The sequence below is a fragment of the Labeo rohita genome, chromosome 19 (genome assembly GCF_022985175.1).
Source record: "Labeo rohita strain BAU-BD-2019 chromosome 19, IGBB_LRoh.1.0, whole genome shotgun sequence".
In the NCBI taxonomy this organism is placed as follows: Eukaryota; Metazoa; Chordata; class Actinopteri; order Cypriniformes; family Cyprinidae; genus Labeo; species Labeo rohita.
In genome coordinates, this window is record NC_066887.1 from 18241442 (window position 1) to 18256674 (window position 15233).

Sequence of the window (15233 nt, forward strand, 5' to 3'; positions counted from 1 at the left end):
ATATTCCTGTCTGTCATTTATGTTAATCAAAAACAACAAAAGAGAAAAATCTCTGCTCTTGACTAAATCACATTTGTAACTTACAAACTTACACATTTGATTACTTTATACAATGTTTGTAGCATTTCTTTTTTATTTGTTGTACTGTAGTTTTTTGTTCTCTCGCTTATAATTAGTTACTTATTCTTATTTAATCATTGACTGTTTACTTATCTTCAGTTAGCTTGGTGTTTTTTTTTAAATTTAGGCAACTATTAGTTTTTTGTGATATTGACAAGAATTGTAAATTACGAAACTTCTATGGTGTCGAAAATTGATATCATAAAGACCTTATTTAAAGCAAAAATAACTATATTGTGATATATGATGTTACCGTGAAACAAAATGACTCATATTGTGATAAAAGATTTTGGTCATATTGCCCACCCCTAGTTGGGTCGTAGCTCTCACAGCTTAAAGAAAAAGTCCACTTCCAGAACAAAAATTGACAGATAATGTACTCACCCCCTTGTCATCCAAGATGTTCATGTCTTTCTTTCTTCAGTTGTAAAGAAATTATGTTTTTTGAGGAAAACATTTAAGGATTTTTCTCCATATAATGGACTGATATGGTGCCACAAGTTTGAACTTCCAAAATGCAGTTGAAACGCAGCTTCAAACGATCCCAGCCGAGGATGAAGGGTCTTATCTAGCAAAACGATTGGTTATTTTCACTTTAAAAAATACAATTTTAATACTTTTAAACCCCAAAAACTCGTCTTGTCTTGCTCTACCTCAACTCTGTGTATTCTGGCTCAAGACAGTTAGGGTATGTCGAAAAACTCCCATCATATTTTCTCCCTCAACTTCAAAAGTCATTTCAAAATCAGCCTACAGACCCAGTCTTTGCAAAGTGAACATGCAAAGATGATCAAACACCCTTAACAAAAAAGGTAAAACAGCAATGTAGGACGATTCTGAAGCTCAGGGAGAACATGAGATGGGAGTTTTTTGACATACCCTAACTGTATTGAACCAGAAAAAAAAACAGTTCAGGCAAAGCCCTTTTAGAGCCCTTTGAAACTGCATTTAAACTGCATTTTTGGATGTTCAAAGTCATGGGCACTATTGAAATCCACTATATAGAGATAATTCCTGAAATGTTTTCCTCAAAAAAAAAAAAAAAAAAACAATTTCTTTACGACTGAAGAAAGAAAGACATAAACATCTTGGATGACAATGGGGTTAATACATTATCTGTAAATTTTTGTCCTGGAAGTGAACTACTCCTTTAAAAAAAGACAACAACTAAAGTAAAGATAATGTAGGCCTGCACAAAAACACCACAATTCAACTTAAACCAGTGCTTTTACCAATAACAATTCCTTGAATCATCCAGGTCACAGTCATGTACCAAACCCAAGTTCATTAGAGTTCAGAAATTAGTAACCACTGTGTTGCTCCCCACTCATCCTTGTCTCACAGCTCCAGTTCATACAGGTTGTGTTACTAAGCCAAAACGCCTCAACCCCAGCACAACAAACTCACTGAGAGGCTGGGATATCCATGAGGATTTTCTCCAGCGAATGTGCTGAATCTCACTAATGGAGTGTGTTTGTAATAGGATAATCCATCTTATCCGCTGACGTTCTAGGATATAAATAAATAAAATGCACATAACTGCATGCTTATGCAGAAAGCACTGGGTGTTCACACTTAGGGCACTGCAGGCTCTGTTCTTTCTTTATTTTTTAAGTGCACACTCACACCTGTTGATTGTGCTTGTTGTTGTATCATGGGACATGTGTGTGATGGTTACTCATCCCTGTGGAGATAGTCTATGTTTGAGTCATTTCAGTGCTGGTCTATTAGCCGTACGACTAAATAAGCCAAACAGAAGCTCAGAGAGCGAGTGAGGAGACATTTCAGTGTAAATCAAATTATGGCCTCTGTCAGGCAACAATGACACAACGACTAAAATTATTAATTTACAATAATATTCAGTAAACGTTATCTTGGGTCAAAGACACATTGTCCTGTGACTGCGATTAAGCGTTGTTAAAATAAATTAAAATGAAATAAAAAAATAAAATAAAATTAAATGTGCATATTAATGAATATAAGAATTTAACCTTAACAACAACTAAAAAAAAAACAAATAAAAAAAGTAAATGTACTAAAATTCAAACTAAAATAATAAACTGAAGCTAAACAAAAATATTTAAAACTAAAACAAATGACAAAAGCACAGAAAATTAGAATCTTTTACAAAATCTAAAATAGAAAGGTAATTAAAAAATATATAGGGGTCGACTGACAGGTTATCAGCCTGACCGATTATCGGTGGCAATGTTAAGCATTTTTATGATTAACGGTATCGCTGTTTTTTCAAAAACAGATTTACCAATAAAATAATTTAAAAACATTTAAAGAAAGTTTTTATTAGAGTCCTTGTTATTCTTAATTTGAAATTAATTTTATATTTTTACACCAGATATATATACACTGCTGCTCAAAAGTTTGGGATCAGTAAGATTTTTAATGTTTTTAAAGAATTCTTACATGCTCATCAAGGCTGCATTTACTTGATCAAAAATACAGAAGAAAAGCAATATTGTGAAATATTATTATAGTTTAAAATAATGGTGTTCTATATTCATATAGTTTAAAATATAATTTATTTCTGTGATGCAAAACTGAATTTTTATCAGCCATTACTTCAGTTTTCAGTGTCACATAATTCTTCAAAAATCATTCTAATATGCCGATTACTGTTATTATCAATGTTAGAAACAGTTGCGCTTCTTAATATTTTTTCAGGATTCTTGAATAAAAGGTTAAAAAGAACAGCATTTATTCAAAATATAAATCTTTTCTAACAATGTAAGTCTTTGCTATCACTTCTTATCAATTTAACACATCCTTGGTGAACAAAAGTATTAATTTTCTTAAAAAGGAAAAAAAAAGAAAGAAGAATAAAAATGTACTGACCCCAAACTTTTAGATGGTAGTTTATATTGTTACAAAAGATTTCTATTTTAAATAAACAATGTTCTTTTGTTAAAGAATCCTAGGGGGAAAAAATACACAGCAGTAAAATATTAAGCAGCACAACTTTTCAACATTGATAAATCAGCATATTAGAATGATTTCTGAAGGAACATGTGACACTGAAGACTGGAGTAATGATGCTGAAAATTCAGCTTTGTATCAAGAGAATAAATTACATTTTTAAGGGGTCATCAGATGCAAAGTTAACTTTTACATGTTGTCTGAACATTAATGTGTGTTGGCAGCATATGTACAAATCTACCCTATAATGATAAAAATCCATGCAGTGTTTTTTAATTAATCTGTAAAAATAATATTCCCTTTTTCAAATTGAGCCGTTCTCAGATGCCTGTCGGTGTGGCTTCACATTTACTCCGACATCTGAGCCACTGAAGATGCAGTGGGTTACGTTTGTTTGTGAAAGGAATGCACCTCCTGATCTACATATATCAGTATATGTTCGCGCAAATCAATAAGTTTTTTTTTTATGAATCTCTGCAATCACCTTTCTTAATAGCGTGCTAGTTAGCAAGTTTAGCAGCTAACGCGCTAAATGCGGCTAAAGTAAACAGGCTCATCACTCCACAGAGAGAAGATAGGGCGGGGCGAGCAGAGCTCATTTGCATTTAAAGGAACAATCCATCAGAATTAGTTAATTTTTGCAGAACTCATTTTGACAAGGTAAAAAGGGTGTTGTTTTACACTACCATAGAGAATTTTTAACCAAAGTATAGACTTCTCATTAAGACCCTAAAGAATCATATCAACTTGTGGAAAATGGGCATTGGGCCCCTTTAAATTGTAAACAGTTATTTTATATTGAAATAATATTTCATAATATTAGTTTTTTTTCTGTATTTTTGATAAAATCAATGCAGCTTTGAGCATAAGATACGCCTTTAAAACCATTAAAAATCTTACTGATCCCAGACTTTTGAGCAGCAATGTATGTATATATATATATATATATATATATATATATATATATATCGGTTCAAAATATCGGTTATCGGTCTACTTGATCTGTAATAACTGCTATCATAAACGACCCTGAAAATCACATTTCGGTTGACCCCTATAAATACATACTATAATAATATATAAATAATACTAAAATAATACTAAAACGTGGTGCAGCATGTTGTCTGGTTCAGGTCATTTCCAGATCCTATGGAAGCCTTTTTTGCTTCCATAAAAAAAAAGATAGTTGCAACTTTATTTCTCTGAATTGCAGCTTTATACCCCACAGTGTGACTCACAATTATCTTTTTTATTTTTTACTCTGAGATGGAAATTGGTTTCTATACTACCCTGCTGGAATATTCCTCTGTGTAGAGGTAATAGGCATTTTTCAATTAAACTGAATCACTTGCTTTTCTCTAATGGAAGTATTGAAGATACACACTCTTGTTGACCATATGTACAGTGCTTCCAGGTCATGAACACTAAACATATAAAACACACACTGTTATAGTAACAAATAGTACCCGAATCGACAACACACCTGACAAGAAGGCCACTTTTTCTTTTAGAATAGGCAAAACTTCCATCGCCTTCATCTCTTCATTTCTGCGAAATCCTGAAAAACAAAGCAGAGCAGAATTTAGAATTCATGCAAGCACATCATCATCAGAGCCTTGATCTAGCAGTTCGCAGCATACTGTGCATGCTCGGGTTTTGTTGAGCTATAGTGCTCAAGCGGGAAATCCAAGTTCGCATCTGGTTCATTTAAGTCCCATGAATATCAATTTCACATTCTCCTTCTCAGATTCTTTTACATGTATTTAACTGAATGTAAAGACGGTCCAGAAACATCATCATTTGTTCTTCTGTTCTTGGCATGAGCAGATACCGCCTCGAGCGCTGGACCTCGTTCAAGCGCTTTGCATGAGATCAGCAGCAACCTGGATGAAGCATCACTTCTGTTCATTTGTTTTTGTGATTCACAGGTTTGAGTTGACTAGGTTTGGCAAGGCTGTGCCAAAGTTGAGTTAGTCATGCATAGCCAACAGACTGACTTTGGTCTCTCAGAGTGCCTAGACTCACATAGCTTGGATTACATAATTTACCTTTTTCCCCTCTTGTTTCTTGCCTGGGTTAGCTAAAAGAAATGTAAATAGATAAAGAAATAATGTATATACAAAATATTGCATTAGTTTGTGAACTACGAGTATCCATTTCAGAGCAGGAAGACTCAGGTATGACACTTTTATGGACATGGATGGTTCAGCTGAGACATGCTGTCTTTAATTCCACTCTCACTATCCCTCCATCCCAGGGCTGCTAATTAAGCATGAAATATGGTTGAAGGAGCCGATCCCTCCTACACACACACACACACACACAGCTGAGAGATAGAGATGATGTCATTTATCCATTTTCCTGCAACGCTTCCCTGTGGTGTCTCAGCGCCGCTCGCTGTACAAATGAACACCTTTCCCTATGTCATACTGCCTCTTTCCCTCCCCTTCTCTTTTTTCCCCATACATCCCACTGGAAGGTTTGTTTTTCCACCAATGCTACTGTGCGCATAAGACCACGTGATCTATTGAAAACATAGAAGCTTCTGCATTTTATTCACAGCAATTTACAGGAATATCTCATCTAAAAATGTACAAGATGTCAAATTATTCACCCTTATGTCTTTAGAAACCTGTATGACATTTCTCCTGGATGACAGAAGTTATTTAAAGCAAACCCAAACTGTTTACATTTAACCAAAGAACATTTGTTTTAAACCTGGTACTATGAGAAATGTATTATATGGTTTCAAAAGTAATAGAACACTAAGCATGAGCTGTGTGGACCACTTTAATGATGCATTTAAAGTCCCCGGTCCACATCTGTTTTATTGTATGGAAGACTTGGACATTCAGGATTCAAACATGTTTATATATCTTAGAAATTAACATTAAGTTCTAATATTATATATTAGCTACAATTCATATTTATATTATTCCTGATATTACAAATTATTATGTAATATTACCATCTATATACAGTATACACACACACACACACACACACACACCGTGCCAAATTTTCTCAAGGAAAGGTTAGGGTTAGTTAAGATACACATCAGTTGGTACTACATTACTATAATATTTAAGGTTAAAATTAAAGGATTTGTATACAAATGCTTAAATTCACTCAGTGAAGTTTTTATAATAATAAAGCTACAATTGTGCAATTATATTTCTACTCCAATTCGATTTTTAAACATTTAAATGGAGGCTGATTATTTAAACATGAATTAAACATTAAAGAAGAGTAAAAATTATGCAAACAATTATAATGAATATGTTATATAGCCAATATATTTAGCAAAATGCTCCCCTCTGAAGTTCAGTTTTCTAGCTGACGAGATTATGGTCACCAAATAATGTTTTTTCTGAGATAAATGTGAGGTCATGTGACATTGTTTACAAGCTGTTATAGACCCTTTTCCTGAGTAAACGATGAGCGCCAACATTATGAATTCTAACTTACGATTGGATGCTCTTCTGTTCCGGACTTCATAGGAACTAATTCAAAAGCGCCCATATGTTTTTAATGTAGCTAATGTCAGCAGCGTTGTGTCGTCTACACACTTATTCAACTTTGAGGAGTGAGGCACTGATAAATGACGGTCATTGCGACATTGCAAAGCGATGGCGCTATGGAGCCATGTGCTTTTTAAAAGCATTTTAATAGGTTTAACATTAGATTATCAGCTCGGAAAATATCCGCTAATTTGACTAGAAACACTGGAGACCGGAAATGCAAAGCATCCTTTAGGTTAAGAGTCAGGCATGACTTCCGCATTCAGGAAAAATGTCTATCTCAACATCTTTCCATGGTTGAAAGACTGATTCAACCATGATCACATGAGACAGGATACAGATTAGGGTATTGTTATATATTTATTGTTTGAATATTGTAATAAAATGGACAGAATTTGAAATCTGAGACTTTGTTTCATATTAAAAGTAAAGCACAAAGCTTATTGAGATTTATTGGATGGGAGGTGCACAAATATGTTCCTTCATTAAATGAAAACAGACCAGACTAACTGATTTAAGAACTGATATTGTTTTTTAAAAAGGAGAATCGAATAAAATCAAGAAAAAGACATTTGTTACAAATTAGATTTATATAATAATGTCTCATGTATTCATGGATGTTCAAGGTTCTTCATAGAACCATTGATGCCAATAAAGAACCTTTATTTTTAAAAGTGTATGTTGTAAATTTTCAGATTCCAGTTGTTTTATCCTAGGGTATTTCAACTGATGAAAAAAAATAAAAAAAATAGCCAATAGCGTTTAATTTATATCTGCTTTGGCCAGAGCCATTGAGCTTGGTAAAGCCACATTTGGCAGCTTATGGACAGCAGCTTCAACGTATATTTAAAGTGTAGGGGGTGGGACGGTATAGATTGTAGAGAGCATTTGATTGGACAGAAAGTTTGATGGGAAACTAAAGTTCAGGGTGAAGTCATTAAAATCATTGACTCATATTGGCGGAAGTGAGAGACTGCAAGTTTTGAATGCTTATATCTTGTAAACGCAAATTTTGTCGTTGATTTGGAGCATACTAGCTTATAGATAACCTTAAGCTTAACATATTCATGCTAAAAGTCAAAAAAAACTTTTATTTTGATTTCATGGGGACTTAAGTAAATAAATGATTTAAAAATATAATAATATTTATTAACATCATTTTAAAATATGAAACGTTTCAAATGCAGAAAAGGTTCTTTATAGTCGAAAAAGGTTCTTCAGGTTTTTAAAATGTCCTTCATAATGTTTTTTTTTTTTTAGAACTGTTCACTGAAAGGTTCTTTGGGAACCAAAAATGGTTCTTCTATGGCATCACTGCAAAAACACACTTTTGGAACCTTTATTTTTGAGAGTGTAATGGAGAATAAAAAGACAGGAGAAGGCAATTTTGAGCAGTGTTCTCCAGGACTGAACAGATAAACTGAACAGAACTGTCAGTATTGGTTAAATGTGGAGGCTGGGAGAATTACAGACAGTGTTGCCGGTCAGAAGGGCTCAGTTTCAGTAACAGCGTGGTTTTTTCTAAACCCCGCTGAGCACCTGAGAAGACCGGGGTTTTGGTTCTCTTCCATATCTCGGTATCTGTTTGCATGCATGAGTGTGTGAGGAAGAGAGCCCACACTCTTCCCTCAGGGTCTGAGAGAGACAGGCCGCGATACAGCAGGGCAAATGAGGTTCTCACTTCTGCAGCTGGATGATGTAATGGGGTGTGTGTATGCGTGTAAGTGAGCTCCACTGCAGTCAAACAGTAGAGGGTGAAGCACAGTTAATAACAGTTCACAATGAGACTCCAATGACTGAAGCGACAGTCAACAGAAATCACAGATGCATATCCTTTGTAGTCCATAAAAATAAAAATATATAGGCCTACACACACAAACACACTGGCTAAATGAAAACGTATCATGCATGCATTCTTATTATAACTCACATTTTAAAACCCGATATCTTTTGCATTTTAAGAATAAAATTAGGACATTCCTGGACGTCTGTCAGATTTAAACAGCTTCTAGATTAAACTTTAACTAACACACACAAAAGGGTTGCAACCTGTGCAAAAACTAATCATTCAAGGTTTAAATTGGGGTTTCCGCAAGGCTAACAATCTCATTTATCGCGTAAAGATTTTACATTAATCTACTCATTTCCTTACCAATGACAGAAGACAAAGAAATGACCTCCATCTCACATCTGAAATGCCTCGTACAGAGATGACCGTTCCCAACATATTATCTCACCAAAATGAATCTCATTTCACAGTCGTGCTGCTGTCCTTCAAGCTTTGCATGCAGGGTAACAGGATATTTCACTAACGTCTAAAATCCATCATTTCAGCATCCAAACCACAGAAAACCAACAAACCACTTCAACAAATAGAGACATTACGCTTGGAGAAAATCAGACAGCTATTCTTTTCCCAGAGCTGGAAGAGCCCTCAATGTGGTTGGGAATTCACAGTCTGTGGAAAAAGAACTAAGGAATCGGGGGAAAAAAATAACATGAGGAGTTTTTTAGAAGGGAAACTTCAAAAGGACACTGTGGTACCAATGAACTGTTCTTTAGTGACAGGAAGGTGAATAGTGGGTGAGTTTTAAGGTCACTCAAAACAAACAGTTAAAAAGAAGGAAGAACGTTCACAGCAATGGAATCAATCTGTATCAGTGCATCTGTAGGTTCCTCCAAGCCTAACCTTTCTCTTTTCCACAGATGATTTTTTTTTTTTTTTTTTTTTTTTTTTTTTTTAGGACTTATCGGGTATCGGAAGAGAAGAGACGACAAAGCACGTCTGAAAACATAGCCTCACTGTTTCCAGGTAGTAAGTCCCTGATACTGAAAAAGTAATGACCCAAGATAACGACAGTAACTTCACACTTCAGACAATCTGAAACTGGCATCACTTCACATATACCGGCAACAGTTTTCTCTACATCTAAACAGCAGAGCACTGGATTTCTGGTAGATGGCAGCAGAGCGGGCACGCTGATCAACACTACAGTGATGCGATGAAGCAGAGAGAAGAAGTGAACAAGAGAGACAATGTAATGGATGCAGAGAGCAGAAAGGAAACAGAGTTATTAAATGAGAAGAGATTGATATAAAAATTTTGTTATCATTTACTCGCCCTCATGTTGTTCCAAACCTGCATGAGTTGCTTTCTAAAGTGGAACATCAAAGAAGATATTTTGAAGAATGCTGGTAATCAAACAGTTGATGGCTCCCATTGACGTCTGTAGCATGTCTTTTCCTGCTATTAAAAAGTCAATGGTTCTTCAAAATATCTTCTGTGTTCAACATAAGAAAGAAACGCATACAGGTATGGAACGACATGAGGGTGAGCAAATGATAACGAAATGTCAGTTTTGGGTGTAATAAAAATATTTTTTGGGTGAACTATTCCTTGAACATGAGAGAGAGGGAGAAAGAAAGAAAGAGAAAAAGACCAAGAGAGATAGAGTGAGCAAGCAAGAAAAACACTCATTTATGACGTACAATGTCAAGTATTTAAACATCAAGATAGTATTTATTGTACAGCTTTTTATACCAGGGTTCCCACACCTTGGTTAAAGGCCTACTCCACCCAAAAAATTTTTTTTTTCTCATTTATCACATACGATAAAAGATATTTTGTATGAAATGTTAAGATATTTTAAGATATTTTGGATGAAAACCAGGAGGCTTGTGACTGTCCCATTGACTGCCAGGTTAATACCACTGTCAAGATCCAGAAAAATATGAAAGACATAGTCAGAATAGTCCATCTGCCATCAGTGGTTCAATCTGAATTTTATGAAGCGACAAGAATACTTTTTGAAAAAAAAAAAAAAAAAAAACATTAATTGAACAATCAGTCTCCTCCGCGTCAGCATAGCGCCATTTTGGAGAGTATCCACTGGACGCTAACTGCACATGCCGTTCTGTGTTAGCCGCACCACACGGATATGTTTTCTATGTATATTTATGCCTCAATTTGAACGAAAACAGCGTATCTGGCGTAAGCAGTTTGTGTCCAGCAGACACTCTCCAAAATGGCGCTACACTGACGCGGAGGAGACGAATTGTTGAATAAAATCTTTATTTTTTTTCTTCACATACAAAAAGTATTCTAGTCACTTAAAGGAGATGTCCACTTACAAAACAAAGATTCACATATAATGTACTCACCCCATTGTCATCCAAGATGTTCATGTCTTTCTTTCTTCAGTCGTAAAGAAATTGTTTTTTGAGGAAAACATTTCAGCATTTTGCTTCATATAATGGACTGGTATGGTGCCCTGATGAACCTTTGAAGTCCAAAATGCAGTTTAAGTGTGGCTTCAAACGATCCAAAATGCAGTTGTAAATGATCCCAGCCAAGAAATAAGGGACTTTTCTAGCATAACAATCAATTATTTTCATAAAAATAATACAATTTATATACTTTTTAATGTCAAACGCTTGTCTTGTCTCACTCCGCCTAAACTGTTTTTGTTCCAGGTCATGAAAGTTAGGGTATGTTGAAGAACTCCCATCTCATGTTCTCCCTCAACTTCGAAATCGTCCTATATCGCTGTTTTACCATTTTTGTTAAGGGTGTTTGATGATCTTTGCATGTTCACTTTGCAAAAACTGGGTCGGTGCTTCTACAGCGATGTAGCATGATTTTGAAATAATTTTTGAAGTTGAGAGAGAAAATACGATTGGAGTTTTTCGACATATCCTAACTGTCTTGAGTCAGAAAACAGAGTTCAACGAGAGCAAAGCAAGACTGGGATTGGCTTGGGATTGGCTGGGATTGTTTACAACCACATTTGGGATCGTTTAAAGCCGCATTTAAACTGCATTTTAAAAGTTCAAAATCGGGGCACCATATCAGTCCATTATATGAAGAAAATGCTGAAATGTTTTCCTCAAAAAACAATTTCTTTACGACTGAAGAAAGAAAGACATGAACATCTTGGATGACAAGGGGGTGAGTACATTATATGTGAATCTTTGTTTTGGAAGTGGACTTCTCCTTTAATAAAATTCAGATTATACCACTAATAGCAGATGGACTATTTTGATGATGCCTTTCATACTTTTCTGGGTCTTGACACTGGTATTTACCTGCCAGTTAATGGGACAGTCACAAGCCTCCCGGTTTGCATCCAAAAAAAACTTAAATTGTGTTCAGAAGACGAACGAAGCTTTTACGGGTGTGGAATGACATGGGGGTAAGTGACACATTTCAGGTGAGAGCAAGGTTACATCATATTACCTTGTAAGTTACATCACGTTTCAGTGGTTTCAGCCTATTTTTGCAATGTTTCACAGTTCACTGTTATACTTAAATAAATAAATAAATAAATAAATAAATAAAATATAAAACCAAATGCTATAAATTAATACATTCAGCTTTGCCAACACATGAATAAATTACATTTAAATATAAATATTATTTTACATAATAAATAATAATAATTTAAATAATACTTTAAAAAAATATTTCACAATATTACATTTTTTGCATTTTTAACCAAAAATCATTAAAAAAAAATAACAATAAATAAATCCCCAAACAGTAAATTATAAATTAATATAATGTACCTGATTGGATGAAAACGTCAAAATGCAAAAATAATAGCTTTATATTACATGCAAAGGTCATATATATCCGCATAGTGCCGACTATACATGTGGTAGTATGTTTTTAATGGAAAAGTATTAACAGGATGTAAAAACCAAAATAACCGACATGGGAAAATTATTTCGGTTAGAGGTTCTGAATTTCGGTTTCAATTACTTTTCGATTAACGGTCCAGCAGCCCTACCCAAACAACAGCTAAATATGTTCTGTCAAGATTTATATGTATTACTCATTAACAATACACACAAATGTGCCTTTGTACCTTCATAAATACAATTGAAATTATAAACAGACACTGGAAAAAAAATACAACCATACAAGGCTGCAGATTGCTCTTGAATTCCCCTCGCCATCACACTTCCTCACTGTGGGTCAGACCGAAGCAAACAAGGGTCAAAGGTTCAACGAGTATGTGCCTGTGTGTGCAGCAATCGCTAATCGCATCTCTCATTCTGCTGGCCACATTACTGAGCACATTAATGAACCTCCCGTCCCACACCAGCCTCACACAACTAATGAGTCGCTCATTTGTTCATTTCCGACTAGTCCTGCTGAGCGAACAAAAGACAAATGAATCTTGAACAATTTAGCAGCTGCAATGGACTGAGCTGATGTTAAACAACCTGCTACAGATTCAATTCCTATTTTGCTTCTATGCATTCGGGAATAATACATTTGGGCCTGTTGCAGTGCATAACATTCATCACTGAACAAATTTTAAGAATCAATACTGGATTGAAATAGTATTTAGTTTTGCTTAATGCTAATCTTAAACCACAAACTATAGGAACTGGATGTATGTAGTCATGTTTAAAACAGGCAGATATAGACATCAGAGAAGGTTTTACATTTCCACCCTGTAACCTCACAACAGTCGGGTCAGATCAAATCACTTCAGCGCCGCCGACCTGGCTTCTTATTGGGGTGTAGCTTGCGTCTGAATCTCAGCAATTAGCCTATTAACCTGAGGTGCTCCAGAGGATTGAGACATCAAGAAGACAACCCATGTGACCTGACCCATCACCCTGTGAACAGCTGCAGAACCGGGTTAACACTTGAGCTGGTGAATTTGTAACCGACAAGTCACTGGTGGAGCACTGGGAATGTAAGAGATTCAAGAGGCAGATGACCAAGGGTTACTAGGAGCTTTACACCATGTTCTAACTAGCTGGAACATGAAGCGTTAAAACAACAAACGTCCTAACTAGCTATGGACAGGTGGGTTTGTATTTAAAGGGAGGGTCATTTTATAATTAGGGAAAAAAGAAAAAAGTTTTCCTTTTTCCCAAAAACCCAAACATGACCTTACACAGCTGCTTTGAAACAATCTATATTGTATAAAGTGCTATATAAATAAAGGTGATCTGTAGGAATATGTGCATACCATCTATGTTTGCTACTGTCCACCATGTTACCTTTACTGGGTAACACAGTTGACCGGTAACTTAGTGGACTTTTTTTAGTGTTTTGGGCCTATACTCAACATGGAAGCCTAGAGCTACTGAGCATATGGTATGTTTAGAAATTTACTTTCATGAACAAAACATAAGTTTTAGTTAAACTGTATTGTTAACATTTGTAGAAATAATACTTGTGTAACACTGTTGACAGTCAGTTAATCCACTCTTGACACAGGTTTGCTAGTTTAACCAATATTAGGGGAAAGAGAGAATATTCTAGTGTTTATCCATGTGCTTCTAGAGGAAATATCATCATACTGTGCAAATTATGCGATAATGGGACAAACCATTACTTTTTGAGGGGGGTTTCTAGTGAGTAACTTAGCTGACAATGGTTTTTCAAACACAAATAAAACAAGTTATATCACAATAAACACTTATTATTTTTGAAGCGCACACCCAGATGTCTTGATAACCTAATCTAACTGAAGGCAAAACCATTAAATTAATTTATATTTTAAGGTAATTTTCATGCTTAAATGCAGAGTAGAATGAGCAACTTTACAAAATCGGACAGCTGAATATCAGGTTGAATAAGATATTTTACCAGGTTGCATGTGATATTAACCTCATCTTTGAACAGTAGATATGGCTTTTTCAACATATAGTAGCGTGACTGGGAAAAATATAAGTGTGTACTAGAAAATTAAGCATCAGGGCTTTATATTGATGAAAATATATAAAAAATATACTTTACGGACATGAGATGTACCCACAATTATAGAATGACCTGGGATAGTTCACCCAAAAATGAAAATTCTGTCATTAATTACTCACCCTCATGTCGTTCCAAACCTGTTAGACCTTCGTTCATCTTTGGAACACAAATTAAGATATTTTTGAGGAAACCCAAGAGCTTTCTAACCCTGCATAGACAGCAAGGCAACTACCACGTTCAAGACCCAGAAAGGTAGTAAGTACATTGTTAAAATAGTTATAAAATAAATGTAAATACCTATAAAAATAGTTAATTTTATGAAGCTATGAGAATACTTTTTGTGCGCAAAAAAAGCAAAAATAACAACTTTATTTAACAATTTCTTTTCTTTCCAAAACAGAGCTCAACAGAGCTCAAGGTCTTCTCATTGGGCCAATCACGTTGACACTGTTAACGTCATGAAGTACGTTGCCAAACAGGATAACATGAAATGGCAGGACTGAAGTGTACTTACAGTTGACAAACTGAATGAAAAGGTCACTTCAACTGCTGCATTACAGTCAACGCTGTGCGTGAAGCGTGAAGGGAGAGTCTGTTAGTGTGAACACAAAGCCTGTTTTTCCCTACTGTAATGCGATCAAGGGTGAGGAGCACTTCCAGCCTCTGTTCCCCAGGACAGTGAAGCACAGCAGACTGGTAAAAGGGAAAATGCCACGTCGCAGTATGTGGAGTACAGGACCGGCTCAAAGTTCACGACACTGACTGAGACACACACACACACGTTCACTTAGACTAAACAGCACAGTATAACTTAAAACGGCACTAGAGTACTTAAAAGCTTCCACAACTCATTATCTACACACACAATTCGCCCAACAGGTTTATTTTCACTGGTTACTTTTCATTCCAATCATCCTCACAAAGAGGTGGATCCTTGT

General features: G+C 35.3%; 1 protein-coding gene across 8 annotated transcripts in view; it reads right to left on the bottom strand.

The window, feature by feature from the left end:
- Positions 1-15233, bottom strand: part of trioa (trio Rho guanine nucleotide exchange factor a) — a 122101-nt gene that overhangs the window by 68633 nt on the left and 38235 nt on the right. For all 8 annotated transcript variants that reach the window (XM_051136174.1, XM_051136173.1, XM_051136176.1 and 5 more), the window contains exon 3: positions 4535-4609. In XM_051136174.1, coding sequence (XP_050992131.1) covers positions 4535-4609 — 75 coding nt within the window. The remainder of the gene's footprint in view (positions 1-4534; positions 4610-15233) is intronic.